Source organism: Stegostoma tigrinum, chromosome 8, assembly GCF_030684315.1.
Source record: "Stegostoma tigrinum isolate sSteTig4 chromosome 8, sSteTig4.hap1, whole genome shotgun sequence".
Taxonomy (NCBI): domain Eukaryota; kingdom Metazoa; phylum Chordata; class Chondrichthyes; order Orectolobiformes; family Stegostomatidae; genus Stegostoma; species Stegostoma tigrinum.
In genome coordinates, this window is record NC_081361.1 from 40,146,760 (window position 1) to 40,166,956 (window position 20,197).

General features: G+C 40.3%; 1 protein-coding gene across 5 annotated transcripts in view; it reads left to right on the plus strand.

Annotated features, from left to right (window-relative positions):
- LOC125456223 (UDP-N-acetylglucosamine transporter-like) overlaps positions 1–20,197 on the plus strand; it is a 48,862-nt gene that overhangs the window by 6,537 nt on the left and 22,128 nt on the right. Inside the window, exons 1-5 of one of the 5 annotated variants that reach the window (XM_048539144.2) lie at positions 8,507–8,527; positions 10,055–10,264; positions 12,048–12,252; positions 14,082–14,236; positions 16,117–16,239. In XM_048539144.2, the coding sequence (XP_048395101.1) occupies positions 12,066–12,252; positions 14,082–14,236; positions 16,117–16,239 (465 nt within the window). In that variant the 5' untranslated portion in view covers positions 8,507–8,527; positions 10,055–10,264; positions 12,048–12,065. Of the gene's footprint in view, positions 1–8,506; positions 8,528–8,770; positions 9,019–9,066; positions 9,154–9,338; positions 9,579–10,054; positions 10,265–12,047; positions 12,253–14,081; positions 14,237–16,116; positions 16,240–20,197 lie in introns of those variants that run through there. The other 4 variants (XM_048539141.2, XM_048539143.2, XM_048539142.2 and 1 more) reach the window with 4 other exon arrangements.

Consider the following 20,197-nt stretch of genomic DNA (forward strand, 5'->3'; position numbering starts at 1 on the left):
CAGTTGAATATGGACTCCTTCAGTATCTGAGGAATAACAAATGGTGCTGAACACTGAAATCATCAGTAAACATCTCTCCTCTGCCCTTTTAAATTTGAATGGAAGGTCATTGAAGCAGCTGAAGATATCTGGAGTCAGGACACTACCCTGAGGAACACCTGTAGTACTGACCTAGGGCTGAGATCATTGATCTCCAAATCCACAGCCATTTTTCTTTTTTTAGGTATAATTTCAAACATTGAGTTTTCCCTCTTGCTTCCCAATTACTCCAGTTTCATAGGTCGTTTTGCGACAGTCATCAAATGCTACTTTAACATCAAAAGCAGTGATTCACTTCCCCTGGAGTGTTCAGCTCATTTTTAGCCAAAATTGCAATTAGGTTAGGGGCTGAATGATCCTGACAGATCCTGAATTGAGCATGTAAGCAGTTATTGTTGAATAAGTGCTGCTTGATTATCCTTTTGAATGACCCTTATAATGTGTTGTTTGAAAATAGACTAATGGGGTGCTAAATGGCCATGTTAGATTTGTTTTGCATTTTGTGGCCAGGATATACACATGGTATTCACTTAAAATTAGATTTGCATTCCTGAAAATTGTGACTTTCAGTGAAAATACTTGAAGTGAAGCATTGATTTCTATAGAGCTTCCATAGCAGAAAATAAAATAAAACATTATAACTATCTAAGTTGCAATATAGTATATTAAGTGCCTAATTTGTACATTAGTAAATTAAGTAACTATCAGAAATAAATATTTAAAATATTTTAAATGCAGCGTTCTGGACAGAGTCCCAATTGTAGACCAAAAGATGTAGGAGCAGAAGTAGGTCATTCAGTCCACTCTGTCATTCAATGAGATAATGCATAGTCTGATAATCCTCAACTCCACTTGCCTGTCTTATCTTTAAAACCATTGTTCACCTTCATGAATCAAAATATATCTATCTGAACCTCGAATATGCAGTAAAAATTCAAAGTACATACCCTCAAGAAGAAATTCCTCCTCATCTTGGCTTTAAGTGGGCACCCCCTGTTCTGAGATTGTCTTCTGGCCATCCCAAAGGGACATTTGCAGTCTCTGAGGATTATGAAGTGCCATTTAGTCGTAGAAGTGTGCGGGTAGCATGGTAGCTTTGTACAAGAGCAGAACTGGGCTGGAGATGGTGACATTTTAAAGAATTGTGATCAAGTTAGATGAAGCAAGATTTGGACATCATGCTTGGCCTGATCAGTGGCGAAGATTATTCATCTTGCACAAATGATGATCAATGATCATCTCTGCAAGAGAATCTGACTCGCTCAGCTTCACATTCAACAATATTATCACATTTGAAGACCTCATCCTCAATATTTTGGCAATTATCATTGACCAGAAACTTAACTGGAGCAGCTGTATCAATAAAAGTGCAGACAAGAGGCTGGGAATTCTATATTGAGTAGCTCTCTTCCTGACTTACCGTCAAGTAGCCCTAGCAACATAGAATCCAATCAGAATCAGCAATGGGGCAGTGCTGACTGTCGGCTGAAGTCATAGCAGATGTGAAGAAACATGGTTACAGTTGTTGTAGGTCAGGCATCTCATCCCAGAACATCACTGCAGGACGTCTTTAGAGCAGTATCCTCGGCCCATTGTTCTTCGGATGCTTCATCAATTACATCCTATGTCATAAAATCAGAAATGGGGATGTTTGCTGGTGGTTGCTCAACATTCAGCACCATTCGTGCCTCCTCAGATAATGAAGCAATTGTGCTCATAGACAGCAACATCTGGACAACGTCAATGTTAGGGCTTATAAGCAAGAAACATTTGCATCACAAGTGCCAGACCATGACCATCACCAACATGACAGAATCTAACCATTGCTGGTTACTATTCTTTACAATCACTATCGTGCAGGGTTAGTATTGATTACAAATTGAATTTGACTAGTCATTTTGGTACTGTGGCTACAAGAACGGGTCGGAGGCTAAGAATCCTGTGGTGAATTAACTTGCCTCCTGTCTTCCTAGTATCTGTCCAGAATTTACAAGGCACATGTCAGGAGTGTGATGCATATGCTCCAGTTCCATGGATGAGCATAGCTTCAACAGCAATAAAAGCTCAATTTCATCCAGGTCAAAGCAGCACACTTGAATGGCAGCTGATCCAACAACTTATATGTTCACTCCCTCAACCACCAGTGCACACTGTACCTTCTAGGAGATGCATTGCAGCAATTCGTCAAGGCTTTCTCAACAGTACCTTCCAAACTCTCACCTTTTAACAGAACTACAAGAATAGGTGATGCACGGTAACATCGCTTGCAAGTTACCTTCCAAGTCACACTGTCCTGATTGGAATTATATTAGTGTTTGTTCTGCCCCTGATGAAAGACTTCAAACTTGTAATTAACACTGTACAACAAAGATTTGTTACATTGGTCCCTGAACTAATAGTGCTATCCTATGACAAGAATCTGAATAAATTGTGCCTATATTCTTTTGGATTTTAGAAGAATGTGGGTGATCTCTTTAAAATATCAAGCATCTTCTGAACTTGTATATGTTGATGGAATGTATATCATGATTTTAGAACATGGAGAGACAGTCTCACATGGATAGATAAGGCACCAATTTGGACTGAGATGAGAATATTTTCAGTCAAGCATTTGCAAATCTTTGGAATTCATGACACTGAAGGTTTTGGGTGCTCCATCATTGAATATGTTGAATGCTGAGACAGACAAATTTGATGTTTTGAGAGTAGAGGGTTGGAAGTGGGCTGGAAAATAGAGGTGAAGCCTGAAATCTGTGGCAGAACAGATACAACAGGCTGTAACTGTTGATTCTATTTCTTGTTACTCCGTTCCCGAAAACACTGGGTGTAATTATACCACATGAACTGCAGTGGTTCAAAAAGACAACTTGTAGTATCATTTTGAGGGCATTTAGGAAGGGCAGTAGATGCTGGCCTTGCCAGTACCACTCTAATCGTGTGAAGAAATTAACAAAGCTGTTTGTGGGGAGGGAAAACTGATGCTTATGTCTGGCTCACAGGTAATGAGGGAGTAGCTGATTTAAATACTAAAGGTGTCAGCATCATAGATATAACATTTAAAGTGATGAAACTGTATTAAATATGTGGGCTCACCCAAAAATTGCTGGGTAAGATTGGGGTTTAAAAGTTTCCCTTTCGTTGAATGACTAACGAAGACAACGAGAATCAAGAATGTAGTGAACGCTGCTTCCTAAGTAACAAATCTCTACAAATTGGCTGTTTCTAATTTGTCTAACAAGTATATTACACTCATCTCTCAATCTTAAGTGGTTTGTTTCAAAATACAGTAAATGATCAAGAATATTTAATCTTTTTAAACAAAAGTCATCTTAGGATGAGAAGAAATATTTCTCTTGAATGAAATGTTGAACAACAAACAAAGTTATATTGAAATGTAATTAGAGGCTTTGCTTTGAAAATTGAGCTAATTTCTTAAAATACACCATTCCCAAGTTCATTGGTTCTCTTGCTCTCTGTCAGCAGTCATTTGGAATGAAGACTAGGAATGGGTAGGAGGATCAAACTAATGTGATGGCATCCTGGATTTGCCAGGGGTGGGTTGTGATATTAAAATACATGTGGGATGTGAAGATGTCAGAGGTGGGTTCTTTACTCAGACAGTAGTAAGGGCTTGGAATGCCCTGCCTGCCAATGTAGTTAACCCAGCCCCATTAGGGGCATTTAAACAGTCCTTGGATAAGCATATGGATGATGATGATAATGGTGATGGGCTTAGATTAGTTCACAGGTCGGCACAACATCAAGGACCAAAGGGTCTGTTCTGCACTGTATTGTTCTATGAGTGTGAGAGACACAGGGACAATCCTTTTTCTTGGCACAACACGACACATGATCAGGAATGATCCAGGGAACAACCTTTGAACGTCCTTTATCTTCAGACCAAAATAAAAACTGATGACGATCTACCACTCCTTTTCGTGAACCAGGAAACTTTCATGTTGAACACCATGAAATCTGCACTTGAGGGTAACAAGGGCACAGAATGTACTCTGGACGAGGTTCTTCGATGTGTTTCGCCACTTCATATTGCACTGACCCATAATCTTAGGGAAGATTAGCTGTCCCTCTGACATCAAACTCCATTTACTGCAGATTGTGTTGTGTTGTTGAAAGTTAATTCTGATGGTCTAAATTTAACCTCATAATAAAAATGAATTTAAAATCTTCCCAGACTAACAAGGCAAAAATCTCCAAAGACAAACTTGTTCTGCAGCTAATCAAAATGTAACCACTTTCCCACTGAAAAGTTCAACTTACATTTCTCTTCCCTTGGAACCAATTTTGACTACATGCAGTCTTATTCTATGACTTCGTGTCTTAGCCCATAACCAGGTCTTTGCAAGTCTATTGAAAATTAAGTAAAATCACTTGAATTTCCCTGTTCATCACTTTCATGTTTTTGGAGAAGCTTTACCTCTTTATTTAATTTGAGCATCTTTAACCTCAGCAACTAGAATGGACAAAAATTGCTGGTGTCTAGTGATGTCTACTTCCTATGAGGAATATTTTAAAAATGCTATCTGTATTTTTTAAAAAGTTTTTGAAAAGTCACTCCTGGATTATTTCCAACAACCTCCACTGGAAGTGTGCATATGTTTACATAAGGAGACAATAAAAAGAACTTACTTGTGAGATATATCACAGCTGGGTTGACTGTTAATACTTGATCTGAGCTTTGCATATTAGTAATAACCATCTGAATGAAATGATAGAGGGTAATTAGTGCCTGTGGAGTGAGGCAAAAATGGACCTTTTTCAACTGTTAAAGGAAACCACGAATATATACTTCTGGATAACATTTCAATTAGAATTCAAAATTTGAACCATAAACTCAAATAGTTTAGGATGTTAAGTCCTAATTTCTTTTTTCTTAGGAGTTTAGCGATTCCCTAATAAGTATTCTTTCAATGTAAGATATTGACCATTGTTTTTCTGTGGGGTTTACAGATGAATTTTCTGATTTCCATTGCCTATAAATAATCTTTCAAAATAAAGATTTAATTAAACTTTACAAAACATGCCTGAATCATCTTTTTATTGTATAATCAGTTGCTAGCATGAAGCATGGTACTGTCCATCTACATCATTCTAAACCATTGAAATGTGAACTTTTAAATTGGAAAGAAAGTAGTTGTACAAAATAATAAGACTGCTTAATTTTGTCTATCTTGACATTATATGTCAAAGTATTCACAACATCTAAAAGATAACTGTCAAAGTTAACAAGCAGTTGAGTTCTTTCTTAAAGTTTATCTTGTGAGAATATATTAACCTTTTATTAGCAAATATACCTGACATGAGAGAATTATTTGTAGAACCCTCCTGTTGCATTTTTGAACATAAGCTTGCAGTTTACCTTTTTCAGGGGCTCCCACAAGGGGCTCCCAATTTTGCTTTCAGAGTTTCAAAAATACAGTGATCTTTATCACAAATTGCTGCAGACATGGGTACGTGGACACTAAGTAATGACCTTCATTGATTCATTTCATGGCAGTAATTCTGTTCAGAAACGTGACACATTTTTGATCTATTTTAAATACATTTTGTGGAAAACACATTTTAAAATGTAACAGCTTTATGAATAAAATTTTTGTCTGCAGTTTCTGAAAGATATCTGATCCAATGTACTGGGATTACTATTAAATTTCTTTGTAACTTTGGGAAAATGTACACTGTAGATGGTAATTTAAAAATTTCCCACTATACTTTTTATATTACTGTTCCTACCCTTAAGACCATTGGTTCTTCTTGTGCTACAAATTGCAAAAGTGCAAGGTACCTTCTAGTATCTCTTCTGCCCACTTTGACCAGCAGAACTCGTTCGGACTGATTAGAAACAAGATTTTAAGCAAATCCCTGATGCTGGGACATGAAGATTAGCAGTATCATTTCTTACTATTGTGGTCACATTGGCTTATAAAGCAGTAGTGAAGGATCACATTTAGGATCTTTATAACCACTTCTGCTTTACAGCAGCACTCTTCCAAACACACTTTGGAAAAGCTTTTGTGACTGGACAAAATTTGCTGGAAGGTAGGAGCCTGAGGGTGGTGGTAGAGGGTTGCTTTTTGGACTGGAGGCTTGTGACCAGCAGTATGCAGTAGGGATTGATGCTGGGTCCAGAGCTTTTTGTTATCCATATAAATGATTTGGATGTGAATATAGGAGGTATGGTTAGTAAGTTTGCAGATCACACCAAAATTGGTGGTGTAGTAGACAGCGAAGAAGGTTACTTCCAAGTACAACAGGACCATGATCAGATGGGTGGCAATGGCCTCGCAGTATTATTGCTTGACTGTTGATCCAGAGATCCAGGTAACGTTCTGGGGATCCAGTTTTGAAGCCCGCCAGGGCAGATGGAGGAATTTAAATTTTTTTAAATCTAGAATTTAGAGTCTTACTGTGAATCCATTGCCGATTTGTCAGGAAAACTGATCTGGTTCACTAATGCCCTTTAGGGAAGGAAACTGCCATCCTTCCTTGGTCTTGTCTACATGTGACTCCAGACCCACAGTAATGTGGTTGACTCAAATGGGCAATAAATGCTGCCCAGCCAGTGATGCCCATATCCTGTGAATGAATAAAATAAAAATACTGAGGAGTGGCAGGTAGAGTTTAATTGAGGTAAACGTCAGGTGCTATGATTTGGTCGGGCAAATCGGAGCAGGGCATATATACTTAATAGTAACGTCTTGGGGAATGTTGCTGAACAAATTGACCTTGAAGTGCAGGTTCATATTTCGTTGAGGTACACAGGGTTGTGAACAAGGCATTTGGTACACTTGCCTTTATTGGTCAGTGCATTTGAGTATAGGATTTAGGAGGTCATGCTGTGTCTGTGCAGGACATTGGTGAGGTCACTTTTGGAAACCACATTCAGTTCTGGCCTTCTTGCTAAAGGAAGGATGTTGTGAAACTTGAAATGGTTCAGAAAAGATTTCCAAGGATGCTGCCAGGGTTGGAGAGTTTGAGCTGTGAGGAGAGGCTGGAGAGGCTGAAGCGGCTGGCATTATTTTACCTGGAATGTCGGAGGTTGAGGGGTGAGCTTTATGGAGGTTTGTAAAATCATGAGAAGCATGAATAGAGTGATTAGTCAATGTCTTTTCCCCTGGTTAGGGGAGTCCAAAACTAAAGGTTTAAGGTGAGAGTGGAATGACTTAAAACGGATTTAAGGGGCAACTTTTTCATGTAGAGGGTGGTGCGTGTATGGAATTAACTGCCAGAGGAAGTGGCGGAGGCTGGTACAATGACAACACTTAAAAAGCATCTCATGGGTATATGAGTAGGAAGAGTTAGAAGGATGTAGGCCAAATACTAGCTAATGGAACTAAATTAATTCCGATATCTGGTCAGCATGGACGAATTGGACCGAAGGGTCTGTTTCCATGTTGTATTTCTCTGACTCTAATTGACAGATTCCAGTATGAATAAAATGTCATTTTTCCTTTGTTATTCCCTCATCTACAAATAGTAACTGAATCCAAAGTGCAGTGTTTGAGGTCCCAATTACTCTCTAAGCTATTCTTGCTTAGTAAACTTTGAGAATTTCAGTAGAATCAAATTCTACTGAACATCTTTCAATTTCAACATCTAATTAAACATTAGATGTTATCAAAATTTTCCAGTTCTTCGTTTGCTACAATATATACACATAGGTTTCCGAAAATGTCTACCAGGTACCAAGAATTTAGAGTAAGTCTTGCTGACTCTTCTCTCTTTTTAGCAAAGGTGAAGTTAGATTAAGTGTAGTATTCGCCATCATTTTGCCAAAGATCAGCCAGTATAAATAGACTAACAGTCAAACTTGGAGCCTTCAAGATTGATACCACTGGTGACATATTCCCATTAAATTATCTATGGACTAAATGCAGAAAAATGTCAACAGTTCTGAAGAAAGGTCATATTAGACTCAAAAGTTTAGTTCTGTTTCTCTCTCTACCGATGCTGCTAGGCCTACTGGGTTTCTTAAGCAAGTTTTAGTTCCAGTCTTCAGTATTTGCAATAGTTTGCTGTTTTTGATGCAATAAATTTTAACTCGAATAAAATGCAACATTGTGTTGTCGCCCTTGTGTGCAAAACTTTGTTTGTTGCAACTTCCGTCATCACTGCAGTTGGGGAGGGGGAGGGAGATTCATACCATGTTGGTGCTGCTTTCCAAAATTTGCTTTTTTGCAGCCAGAAGACAGTGCCATGTGCATAGGGGATAGTCCAAGATTTTCTAACTTGTTTTTTGTGATTCTGGGAGAAAGCAAGGAGGGGGAGGTAGTCATGCTTATAAAGTTTATTTAATCTGTAGAGAATTGTAAGCATTAAATCTCGCCTGATGCTGCAGTGTAGTACTGAAATGCTGCACTATTGGCTTCTGGAATGAGAATTAAAGCCAAGGTCTATCAAGCATGTTGCAGGTGAACGCAAGCGACCGCGAGGCACCATTGATTAGAAAAGAGAAGTCCTTCCTGAAGTTCTGGTAAATACTTGTTCACGAACCAGTACCTGAGACGGTTTATCTTGTGGTAACCGTAATTTTGTTCTGGGGTGACTTGCAGCACGCAAATTTGACTGCCGTTGTTTTCTACTTTAAAAAAACTCACTCGCGCGCCTATGGGACACAGCGAACGGTTTTAAGCATTGGTGCGTTGCTAAATATACTAAGTTCGAGTTGCTCAGACAGAAGGATCTCTGTGATATTGTGTGGTGTGCTAGGGTGTGCCTTGGGTCTGTGATTGGGACCATTGCCCAGTGGATGGGAGAGGGAGCGATGTTCTCGCGAGAAGAGATGAGCAGCCTGTCGCTGTTGGGGAGTAACGGCCATTGCTGCGAGAGGACCCTCAGGTGAGACGAAGAGGAGAAGGCGGCTGACAGTCGGTCACACGGGATATCTCCGCAACAAACTCGCACACTCTCACCAACGCGGACACAAAGCTAAACGCCAAAGTGGCCTCGGCCATGGCGCTTGAGGTGAGCATGCGCACTGGCATCTGCCCCGTCTGCTGGCATTAAGGAGTAGCTTCCTCAATTTGACAGAAAGCTGCCTGGTCAGGCAACAGCTCCCATTCCACAGTCTCAAGCTAAAAGTACAACATCGCTCATCAGGTACCCCCCTCCCTTTTCTCCCCCCTCCCTTTTCTCCCCCCTCCCTTTTCTCCCCCCTCCCTTTTCTCCCCCCTCCCTTTTCTCCCCCCTCCCTTTTCTCCCCCCTCCTTTCCCCCCACCCCAATTGCCTGTCTCAATTAAGTTAACCTCACTTATCGACCGCAACTTAACAACAGCTATCAAGTCACTCAGTGGGTGGCTTTCGCCTCTGACTCAAAGTTCCGGGTTCAAGTCCTCCTCCCGGGCTTGTGTAATAAATCAAGGCTGATAATCCAGTACTGTTTCGAGGAAGTGCTTCACTTCAAGGAGGTGCCGTCTTTTGGTTAAACTAAGCTGCCTTACCTTTTAACCCTTATCTCCCCTACCCCAAACTGCCATCTACCCCCTGACGCCCTCCGTCCCAGCGCTTTTCGTGGGAGCTTGCGGTACGTACAATTGGCTATCACTTTTATATTACATATAACCACAAATTGGCTGAGGAGTTCAGCTGTGGTTTAAAATAAACTGCTTTATGAATGCATGTCTTTCTTTTTTTAAGATTTTAATCATTACCAGGCCAAGAACACAGAGCTCAAATATTTTATCATCTAATGAATGTCTTTCACAACTCTTAGATCCGGTAGAAGCTGAGGGTAACAAAAAGGCTGCTCCAGAGAGAAACTAACCGTTGAGTCTCGATCAGGTTATAACATGTTTGGAAAACGAGTAATGAATGAGGTTTAAAAAATAGCGCCAGTTGGTTTATATGTTTCAGAGACTGTTTAGAAATACATGATAGTTTTGCCTTACAGCAGATATTAAATGTTGAAATATCTGTAGCACCATGCTTTATTTGAATATTTGTACATATAATTTTAATTGCTGATATGTTTGTTACGGCTTTGTATTAATTCTTTCATAGGCAGCGGATGTTTCTGGCTGGGCCAACGTTTGTTGCCTATTCCTAAATTGCTCTTGAAAAGATGGTGATGAGCCATATATAATCACAGCCAAATCCTGGGTACTTTTGTGTTTGAAGCATATGTGATCATTTTCCTGTGGCGAATCTAGACATCAGTCGTGTCTTAAATTCTGATGCAAAGACAACTGACGTTCTTGGGAGGAAAATTCAGTAAGTTTTGTCATGCCTGTGTTCTCTTAATAATCCGGAATAAATTTCCCCATTAATGTTCAAACCCATTCTGAAACAAGTATTCAGCAATATTCTCTTTGAAGGAGTTAACCAATATCACATCAAATGCTTGTACCTATAGTGGATAGCGCAGATCATTTGGCCAAAACGAGAGTATGTTAATCAACCTGTTTAGTTTGTTATGACATACCTGTAGGCAGGTAGGACTTGAACTCAGAACACCTGACGTACAGGGAGGGACACCTCACCATACCTCAACCTTTCAAGCTTAATTTGTCAATGTTGACATTTAGGCTCTTTGCAAGCCAGATCCCATTCCTTTTAATCATGTCCTCTTATTCCTCTCTTCCATGTTGGCTTACTTAACTGCTTCTTAATTACAAGCTTTTTGAAGGATGTCCACTAGTGGATGTGGGAGGAAAATTGAAGGTGGCAATTTTCAATGAGTGGTCCTTGCTGTGATTTATGGTTAAATCATGTCCCTGCTTTCCTTGGCTGCATCCAAAGGAGGACAAAAGAAGGGGAAACTAATTTCCTCAGCCCCAAAATACAAAGAGTCAAATTAAATGTGAATTAGCTTCAAATTTATTTAATTTTTAGGAAATAATATTCCAATCTTAAACTGTTTGAGTTATATTTTCCACAAGTAATAATTTGACCATTGAAGGCAAGGCAATGTTGTGAAACATGCTCAAAATCTTGGTAATAATGAGTCTTAAAATTAGGCCAAGTAATACAGTTAGACAAATGAAGAGAGACGTGAAATTATAAGAGCAAAAACAATCTGAAAAATGCTGCCTAGAAACAAAAACATATTTCTCCAATTTGACCAGAGGTGAAAAGCTACAGAGATCTCTTCTGAAGGGAAAATTCAGAGCAGCAGAAAGGGGTTGACCTTGACATCATGGCTGACATGTCACGGCGTGGTTCAGCCGAGCCACAATATATGTGCAGGACAAAATGAGCATGGCATATCATGCTACAAGAAGCAGTGACAGCAGACTGATAATTTGACTAGAAAATAAGTCAGTGCAAGGAACATAACAAACCATCAGAATAGAATGGAAGAGTTAGTCTTTAACACCAATGGGAATATAAATCAATCATAAGGTCAGCCCGGCATGGTGGCTCAGTGGTTAGCACTGCAGCCTCAGAGCACCAGGGACCCAGGTTCAATTCCAACCTCGTGACTGTGTGGAGTTTGCACGTTCTCCCCGTGTCTGTGTGGGTTTGCTCCGGTTTCCTCCCACAGTCCGAAGATGTGCAGGCTAGGTGGATTGGCCATGCTAAATTGCATGTAGTGTTCAGGGGTGTGTGGGTTATAGCGGGATGGGTCTGGGTGGGATGCTTCAAGGGGTGGTGTGGACTTGTTGGGCTGAAGGGCCTGTTTCCACACTGTAGGGAATCTAATCTAATCTAATCCCAAGAGTAAAGGACTGACTTCTCTTAGATGCCTATATGTATAACTTAAAAATAAATGGGAGCTGTAAAACCATTTATCAAACCACATCATCCATTTGTCGTTGACATTTAAAGGTGGAATAAAGTAAACATAGTTGACTTGTATTCCATAATATCCCCTCAAATTTGTACAAATAAGTTGCGTCTCCTTCTCCCTCCTCCAGCTGCCATCCATGTTGTGACTTCTAGCACTGGCGTCTCTGAGAAATTCAGAAAGGCTTGTTTTTATATTTACAGAATAAAACCTGAAAATAAAAATACTCATGATATGAATTAGTGTCAACCTTTAACTATCTTCCAGGCAAATTAAAGTGGAAACATGTCACTCAGTTTGAAATACATTTCACTGGGAGTTCTAGTTTTTCAGACTACCAGCCTTGTGCTGACTATGCGTTACTCACGTACATTCAAGGAAGAAGGACCCCGTTACCTAGCATCAACTGCAGTCGTAATCGCTGAGATGATGAAGATTGCAGCGTGCCTTTTATTAGTCTACAAGGATTCTAGTATGTATATGATTATAAAATGTCTTCTTTCTGATTTTAAGATTGTAGTAATATTTTCTAGCTTTAATATATAAAATTAAGCATTAGAATGTATTGAATACCCCTGTCAAAAAGTTCTGTCTTAAATTACTTTGTCAACTACCCCAATATACTGGTATTTGGAGGTCAGATCAGAATGAATAAAAACAGAGTTGTGTATGAATCCTAAGTGCTGAATTGCAGAAAGCCTTAGCCGGACCTGTTTGTGTGCATTCCAAAGTCCCCTTTGGCTACGCCCCGGACCTGCACAACTATTTCTCCTACTCAACCATTAAATAAATTGAAGAACTAATTTCTTTGTTTAATGATTCAGTAACATAAATTTGCAGATATAAAGGAATCAGTTAAGGCAATTTATTTAAATGTATGTGATAGTTCTAACACTATTGGAAATCAAATCAGTAACAGCCATTAAAATAGATTTGGCTAAATATTTGGCAAAAATAAATATGTCTGGCAAATTGGTTAGACAGCATGGAAATATGGAAATATTTGTAACACAGAAAGTGTTATTTAGTCCATTATATCTGTGCTGGCTGTTAAATAATTATCCAGCCTAATCTTGCCTTCCAATTCTTGCTCAATAATCTTCTATTTATGGCCTCAGGTGAATATCCAGGAGTCATTCTTGTACAAGATTGGAGAGTTTCTGCCTCTCCCACTTTTTTGAGGCAGTTCCATCCACTCTGTGGATGAAAAATTAAACACACATCCTCCCATCCCAATTCTACCAATTATGATAAATCCATGGCCTCCTGCTTCAGGAAATAGGTCCTTGTAATCTTCTGTCTAGGTCTTCAGTAATTTTCTCACCTTGAATCTCCTCTCAGCCACCTTTTCTTTCCAAAGAAAGCCTAAGCATATCTAATGTTTCTTCATGCCAAATGTCTTAATTCCTGGCAACATTCTTATAAGTATCTCTTCTGTATTCTCACTTGTCTAATTCCATTCTCCTTATAATGGAATGATACTCTAGCCACAGTTTAACAAGTGTCCAATATGTTTCTACCATAAACTCCCCTGTTCTTTTATTGGCTGAAGTATAGGATATAGAAAGACATTGCACATGTCTTCATGACTACTTTACCTGTCTGTCCAAATTCTTTTCAGAGATTTGTGAAAAAGTATTCCAAGCTTCCTTAGTTCTTCTGTTCTTCCCAGAACTCCTCCATTTGTTGTTTATTTCCTTGCTTTGTTTACCTTATCCAAATGTGTTTTGTCATATTTGTCCAAATTGAATTCCATTTGCCATTTTTCTGCCTACACAACCAGCCCAGAGAATGCGTCCTTAGTAGGAAAGATCATAAAAGTGACATTGAAAATTCTGTCACTCAGCAGCCACAGAAGCAGTAGGTTACGTTACCTTTAGTCATGTTAGATGACGTGACAGATGCTTGGAATCCTGTAGGAAGGGAAACATTTTGGTTTACATCAGTCACTTTACAAATACTAGATCTATCAGTGCTCATCTGTTGGAAAAACTATATATAAACCATTATTGTAACTTGCTTTTCTATGAATTTCAAAGAAAGTGCTACGAGAAACTTCTCCTCCTAATTACTACTAAAATTTCGATAACAATTTTCTTTTATCATCAACACTGTTTCCAGATTAGCTTTATGAATTTAGTTGTTTTGTAGTTTTTTCATGATTAGTAAATTTTTGTTTTAAAACTGATCAGTGAATTGTTTGATACAAATTGTAATCCTTTAAATAATTAAAAATGCCAGCATGAGCAGTTTGAAAGCCAAGGTCTATTTATGCTATTTTCACCTTCTTTTGCCTTTTAGATTACAGTTTTAAAGCACTAAATAGAATATTACAAGATGAAATTATTAACAAACCAATGGACACACTAAAACTTGCCATTCCTTCTGGAATTTATACACTTCAGAATAACCTTCTTTATGTAGCGTTGTCCAATTTAGATGCAGCAACATACCAGGTGAGATATTTATCTCTCTTCAGCTTTTTTTCCAGACCTCTCATCCAAATATTCTTTTTCTGTTTGTTTTATTTTTTCATGCATTTCTTATCTGTGAATAATGGGTTTTGGAAAATTTCACATTATTAATCTATTGACAATATTTTAAGACATGACTTGGTTGAAAATGTTAGTTTGTTTTGTTTTATCAGCTGGCTTCTGAAGATTTCCACAAGGAGTATTCAGCAACAAAAACTTGCGTAAATAGAACCATTAACGTAGTGAAATATGTCAGTTCTTCACAGAAACGTTATCAATCAAAACTTGACACTGAGCTACAGATGATGATATTGGCCTAAGTGAAGAGTTAACATTTAAGAAATGTCAGAGGAGCGTGTGATGGAGAAGCAGAGAACATTTTGGAGGAGGTTCCTGAAGTTAGGTCCTGGGTAGCTGAAGTTACAACTGTCAGTGGTACAGTGACTAAAGTTGGTGAAACCTAAGTGACCAGAATTAGTGGAAAATGAAAATTGAAAAAACTGTGGATGCTGTAAATCAGAAACAAAAATAGAACTTGCTGGAACACCTCAGTAGGTCTGGCAGTATCTGTGGAAAGGAATCGGAGTTAATGTTTCAGGTCAAATGACTGTCAAAACCAGTTCGACCTGAAACGTTAACTCTGATTTCTTTCCACAGATACTCTCAGACCTGCTGAGCTTTCCCAGCAGCTTCTGTTTGTTTCAGAATTGGAGTGCAGGAAACTCTTGAGAAATTTTGAATTGGAGGAGATTATGAAGATTGGAAGCAGTGAGCCCATGATGTTTGAAATTAAGGATATGAATTCTAAAATTGAGACATTGCCAGAAATCCAAAGTTTTTGTAGCATTTGGCATTTGAGTGCATCAGAGGAATGATGAAATTGATTTTGGCATTTGCAACTTTAAATCGTGGAAAACCACTGATTGAGGAGGAACATAATCCAGGTCTTTGTCAAAATGGAAGACATGGGAATGAGAGTGAAGAACTGGAATAACTGAGCACACAAAGAAAATCTCAAATTGGTGAAGTTTTAATGGAGATAAAACTTGATTGCTGGAACAGATTATCAACAATTAGCCAAAAGATTTAGTGCAGCTTCAATTAACTTTTACAATTAAAGCATGATACCTATCAGGGAATATGTGTTTTAAAGATGATTAACTGAATTGAATGATTTCCTTATGCAGTTTTAGAATAAAGGCAGTTGTCATTATCAACAATCCTCAATTTAGAGGGTGATTGTCCCTTGTGGTTGGTTGGGTTGAATGAGATGTTACTGTTGATGTGTATTTGCTGATAGCCTATGAGCCCTACTTTAACCTTGTACCCTCAACAGAGGACATTAGCTTTCAAGTGATCAGGTGGTTGGGTTGAGCAGCTAACCTGTCTTTTTAGTCTCTCTCGCCATTGTCTGTCTGGCTTGTGCTGTTAGTTGAAAGGTCTTGACATGGTTCATTTTGGATGCGACTGGGCATCTTCTCGCATATGTTAATGTTAGCAGAGCAGATCTTCGTTGAAGCTGTCTTTGAAATCTTCCCTTTTGCTCCTCTTTGGTAAACCTGGCTCAGCTTTCTATAGAGTATCAATTGTGTCTTGAGTCAGGCATTCTAATAACATGTCACATCTAGTAGCTGATGTGAAATTGCATAGCTCCGACTCTACCCTTATATTAATGCTATATTGTATCTTGGAAATGCTCATGCTTTGGTGGATCGAGGTACTCGTGCTCAAAGAATTGTGGAAGTATAAAACTGTGGAAAACTGGCCACATTTAACTAACTAAGAGATACAAGTGTAGGTAGGATTTCTATGTATTAAATTAAGTAAATTACTTGTTGTAATGTAACTTCTGTCATTTACAGGTTACTTACCAGCTGAAGGTTCTTACTACAGCTTTCTTTTCTGTGACGATGCTTGGTAAAAACCTAGGTGTTTATCAATGGCTTTCACTGTTAATCTTAATGGCTGGAGTCGCTCTTGTTCAGGTATGCGTATGAGCAATTCTCATCCTTTAAATTAGATTGTTCAGTCTGTGATAAGTTTATAATTCATTCTAAAATTTGAATTCAGAAACTTAAATATTTGGCAATGTAAGCTTCAATGGCTTTGTGGGATATTAGCAGTTATTGTTTTCTAATTTAAATGCTTAATTTTAATTACTGATTTTTTAAAAGTTTCTGCAGCATGGTTTTTAAATGTTTAGCCATCTTAGAGAGCATTCGCACTTAGTTTTGAGCTTTCTGCTACTTGTGTCTCTTGTGTATTTGGCTGGGAGAGTTGGCTAAGCCACTTGCTGCGTTTCATTGAAAGAATAGTGTGTCCTCAACGTTCCGGCTAATTTTTCCTTGTCTTCAGTCACTTCAGAACAGAAAGAGTATGGAGCTGTAATATTTATAACTTTGTTGTGGCAAAATGTGTTCATTGCAGTATGATTTCATCAAGAGCCAATTAGATATCTTCCTGGAAAGAGAAGGGATTGTGTGTAATATAGTGCAAGAATGTGCAGCTGGGGCAGAACTGATTTGGAAAAGGGATGAGATTATTTAGCTTTTACTTTCACATTGTTTTCTTATGGTTTGTTTTAAAATCTGAGTCTTAGAATTCTGCTTGTAATATATTCTATTAAACCTTCAACAAAAGTTCTGTGGTCTGAATTATCCGAAAATTTGACAGTGTCTGTGTTGGGGAGTTTCATGAAGGGTTTCCCTCTGTGAATCCTAGCAACTTTACTTGTGTAATTTTATGCTGCTCGGCACTGCTGTCATGCTAGCTTGTACTCGAGCGTGAAGTACTTGGTGCCAGTTTCTTCTGCGATTGCCACCATGTGGACTATGTTTTAAATCCCAATTTCACATCATTTCACGTGCTGCAATACAGGAACTGCTTTTCACCATTCATTTATCTCATGAATTCCAACGGAGATTGTATTCATGGCAAATTGGCACCCCACTGTATGGGCAGGGACTTGGTGTTCCTAGTAGACACAGTGGTGGAGAAGAGGCCCGTCTACTTTATCCTCAGACTGCCAAGTAGACCACAGTACCAGAATCTGCTAGCCTGAACCAAAGTTGCTACCTGGGTCAGTGCTGTTTCCATAGTCCTAAGGAATACTGAGCAATGCTGGAGGAAAGGCAAAAGGTAGGCGCCACTATCTTTTCTTTGCCTTATACTGACTATACCTCAGCCATTGCACACATTTCCTTTCATAGCTCATGGTCTACCACACTCTCTGTTGCATGCATCTTCCCTTGATCGCTCTAACCCAACCGGTTCCCAGAGAGCTTCCTCTTTCCGTCCCGGCCACCGCCCCCAACGTTTTAAAAAAAATCTACAACACCTTGTTCTCTGGCTTTCTACTCATCTGGCACATCTTGCCTTCATCTGCATCAATACACAACAACAGTGTCAACTTTTATCTGAATTGCTCCCTTTGTCTCACTGCTGCGGTTAGCGACACAAAATGGTGCTGAGCAGGCCAAGGCGGCTGTGGCCAACTTTCATCTCCTCACCGGCATTCCCTCTAATTTTGTTTCTGTTTTCTGACGTCTGTGTGCAACAGTGAGCACGTGATTGGCAATATTTGGTCTAGGGAGGAATGCTTTATTGTGCTGGCTATGATATGCATGTGTTTAGCTACCTTCATGAACAAATAGGTAGCTGCCATGGAAACATGCACAGGTCTGCTAACCTGTAGACCTTAGTTAGCATTAACAGTAAGGCAGCAGGGAGATGAGACTTTCACCTCACTGCAGGTGCCCCTTTCTCTTGAGATAGCAGGTACCCAGCTGGAGGGGGGACCACACACACATCCTGAGAAGTCTACTCTATGGGCTCCTCCACCTCCAACTTGCCTGTAACTCTCAAAACTGTGGTGTTTCAAGCTGAGGAGGATGAATCTGCATCTGGCCAAGACACATGCAGCACATTTGGGCCCTTTAGGTACGAACACTGCCAAGGTAGTCCACTCAACTCTAAGGTCAACAAGATCTCTCCAACCCAGTTGCGGATATTGAGACTGCAACCAGATCTAATTGTAGAGTCTCTATAGTGTGGAAACAGGTCATTTGGCTCATCAAGTCCACACCACCCCTCCAAAGAGCATCCCATACAGACCTATCCTCCTACCCTATCCCTGTACCCCTGCATTTCCCATGACTAATCAACCTAGTCTGCACCTCCCAATGGTGGGCAATGTAGCATGGCCAATGCACCTAACCTGCACATCATTGGACTGTGGGAAGAAACCAGAGCACCTGCAGGAAAAGAGAAAATGTCTGAGGGCATCCAGGTGGCAAGGTTGACATCCTGTCTACAATGTAGTATCACACTTGTAAATATATTGGCACTTTACATCATTACCTATCTGGATGTCATTTTAGCTGATGATACAAGAATAGAGCTACAGAGGCTACCATCCCTCAGAGTCATCAGTGTTAGAAACCTGACTGAAGGGTGCTACTCTTTCCCAAATACTATTCATGGTATAACATGTCATTGTTAAATTTGGAGCATAAGATGTTGTGTAACCTTCAGTTGTCAGTGTTAGCTTTTATTGTATAATAGGAACAGCATAGAAACAATAAAAGCTGTGTTCACATTTGGGATTAAAATGGGTTGCTTGCCTTTCTTATCAACAAATTCACAGTCGTTGAGTGATAACTTCATCCAACTCACTTCTGTTGGAGTGATAATGGGAACTGCAGATGCTGGAGAATCCAAGATAATAAAATGTAAGGCTGGATGAACACAGCAGGCCAAGCAGCATCTCAGGAGCACAAAAGCTGACGTTTCGGGCCTAAACCCTTCATCAGAGAGGGGGGTGGGGTGAGGGTTCTGGAATAAATAGGGAGGGGGAGGCGGACCAAAGGTGGAGAGAAGAGTATAGGTGGAAGTGGGGGGAGGGGGAGAGGAGATAGGTCAGTCCAGGGAAGACAGACAGGTCAAGGAGGTGGGATGAGGTTAGTAGGTAGGAGATGGAGGTGCGGCTTGGGGTGGGAGGAAGGGATGGGTGAGAGGAAGAACAGGTTACGGAGGCAGAGACAGGTTGGACTGGTTTTGGGATGCAGTGGGTGGAGGGGAAGAGTTGGGCTGGTTGTGTGGTGCAGTGGGGGGAGGGAACGAACTGGGCTGGTTTAGGGATGTGGTGGGGGAAGGGGAGATTTTGAAGCTGGTGAAGTCCACATTGATGCCATTGGGCTGCAGGGTTCCCAAGCGGAATATGAGTTGCTGTTCCTGCAACCCTCGGGTGGCGGCATTGTGGCACTGCAGGAGGCCCATGATGGACATGTCATTTAAAGAATGGGAGGGGGTCCCCCTCGTTCTCTCACACCACCCCACCAACCTCTGGATACAACGCATCATCCTCCGACACTTCAGCCATCTACAATCTGACCCCACCACCCAAGACATTTTTCCATCCCCACCCTTGTCTGCTTTCCGGAGAGACCACACTCTCCGTGACTCCCTTGTTCGCTCCACACTGCCCTCCAACCCCACCACACCTGGCACCTTCCCCTGCAACCGCAGGAAATGCTACACTTGCCCCCACACCTCCTCCCTCACCACTATCCCAGGCCCCAAGATGACTTTCCATATTAAGCAGAGGTTCACCTGCACATCTGCCAATGTGGTATACTGCATCCAGTGTACCCGGTGTGGCTTCCTCTACATTGGGGAAACCAAGCGGAGGCTTGGGGACCGCTTTGCAGAACACCTCCGCTCGGTTCGCAATAAGCAACTGCACCTCCCGGTCGCGAACCATTTCAACTCCTCCTCTCGTTCCTTAGACGACATGTCCATCTAGGGCCTCCTGCTGTGCCACAATGATGCCACCCGAAGGTTGCAGGAACAGCAACTCCTATTCTGCTTGGGAACCCTGCAGCCCAATGGTATCAATGTGGATTTCATAAGCTTCAAAATCTCCCCTCCCCCAACTGCATCCCA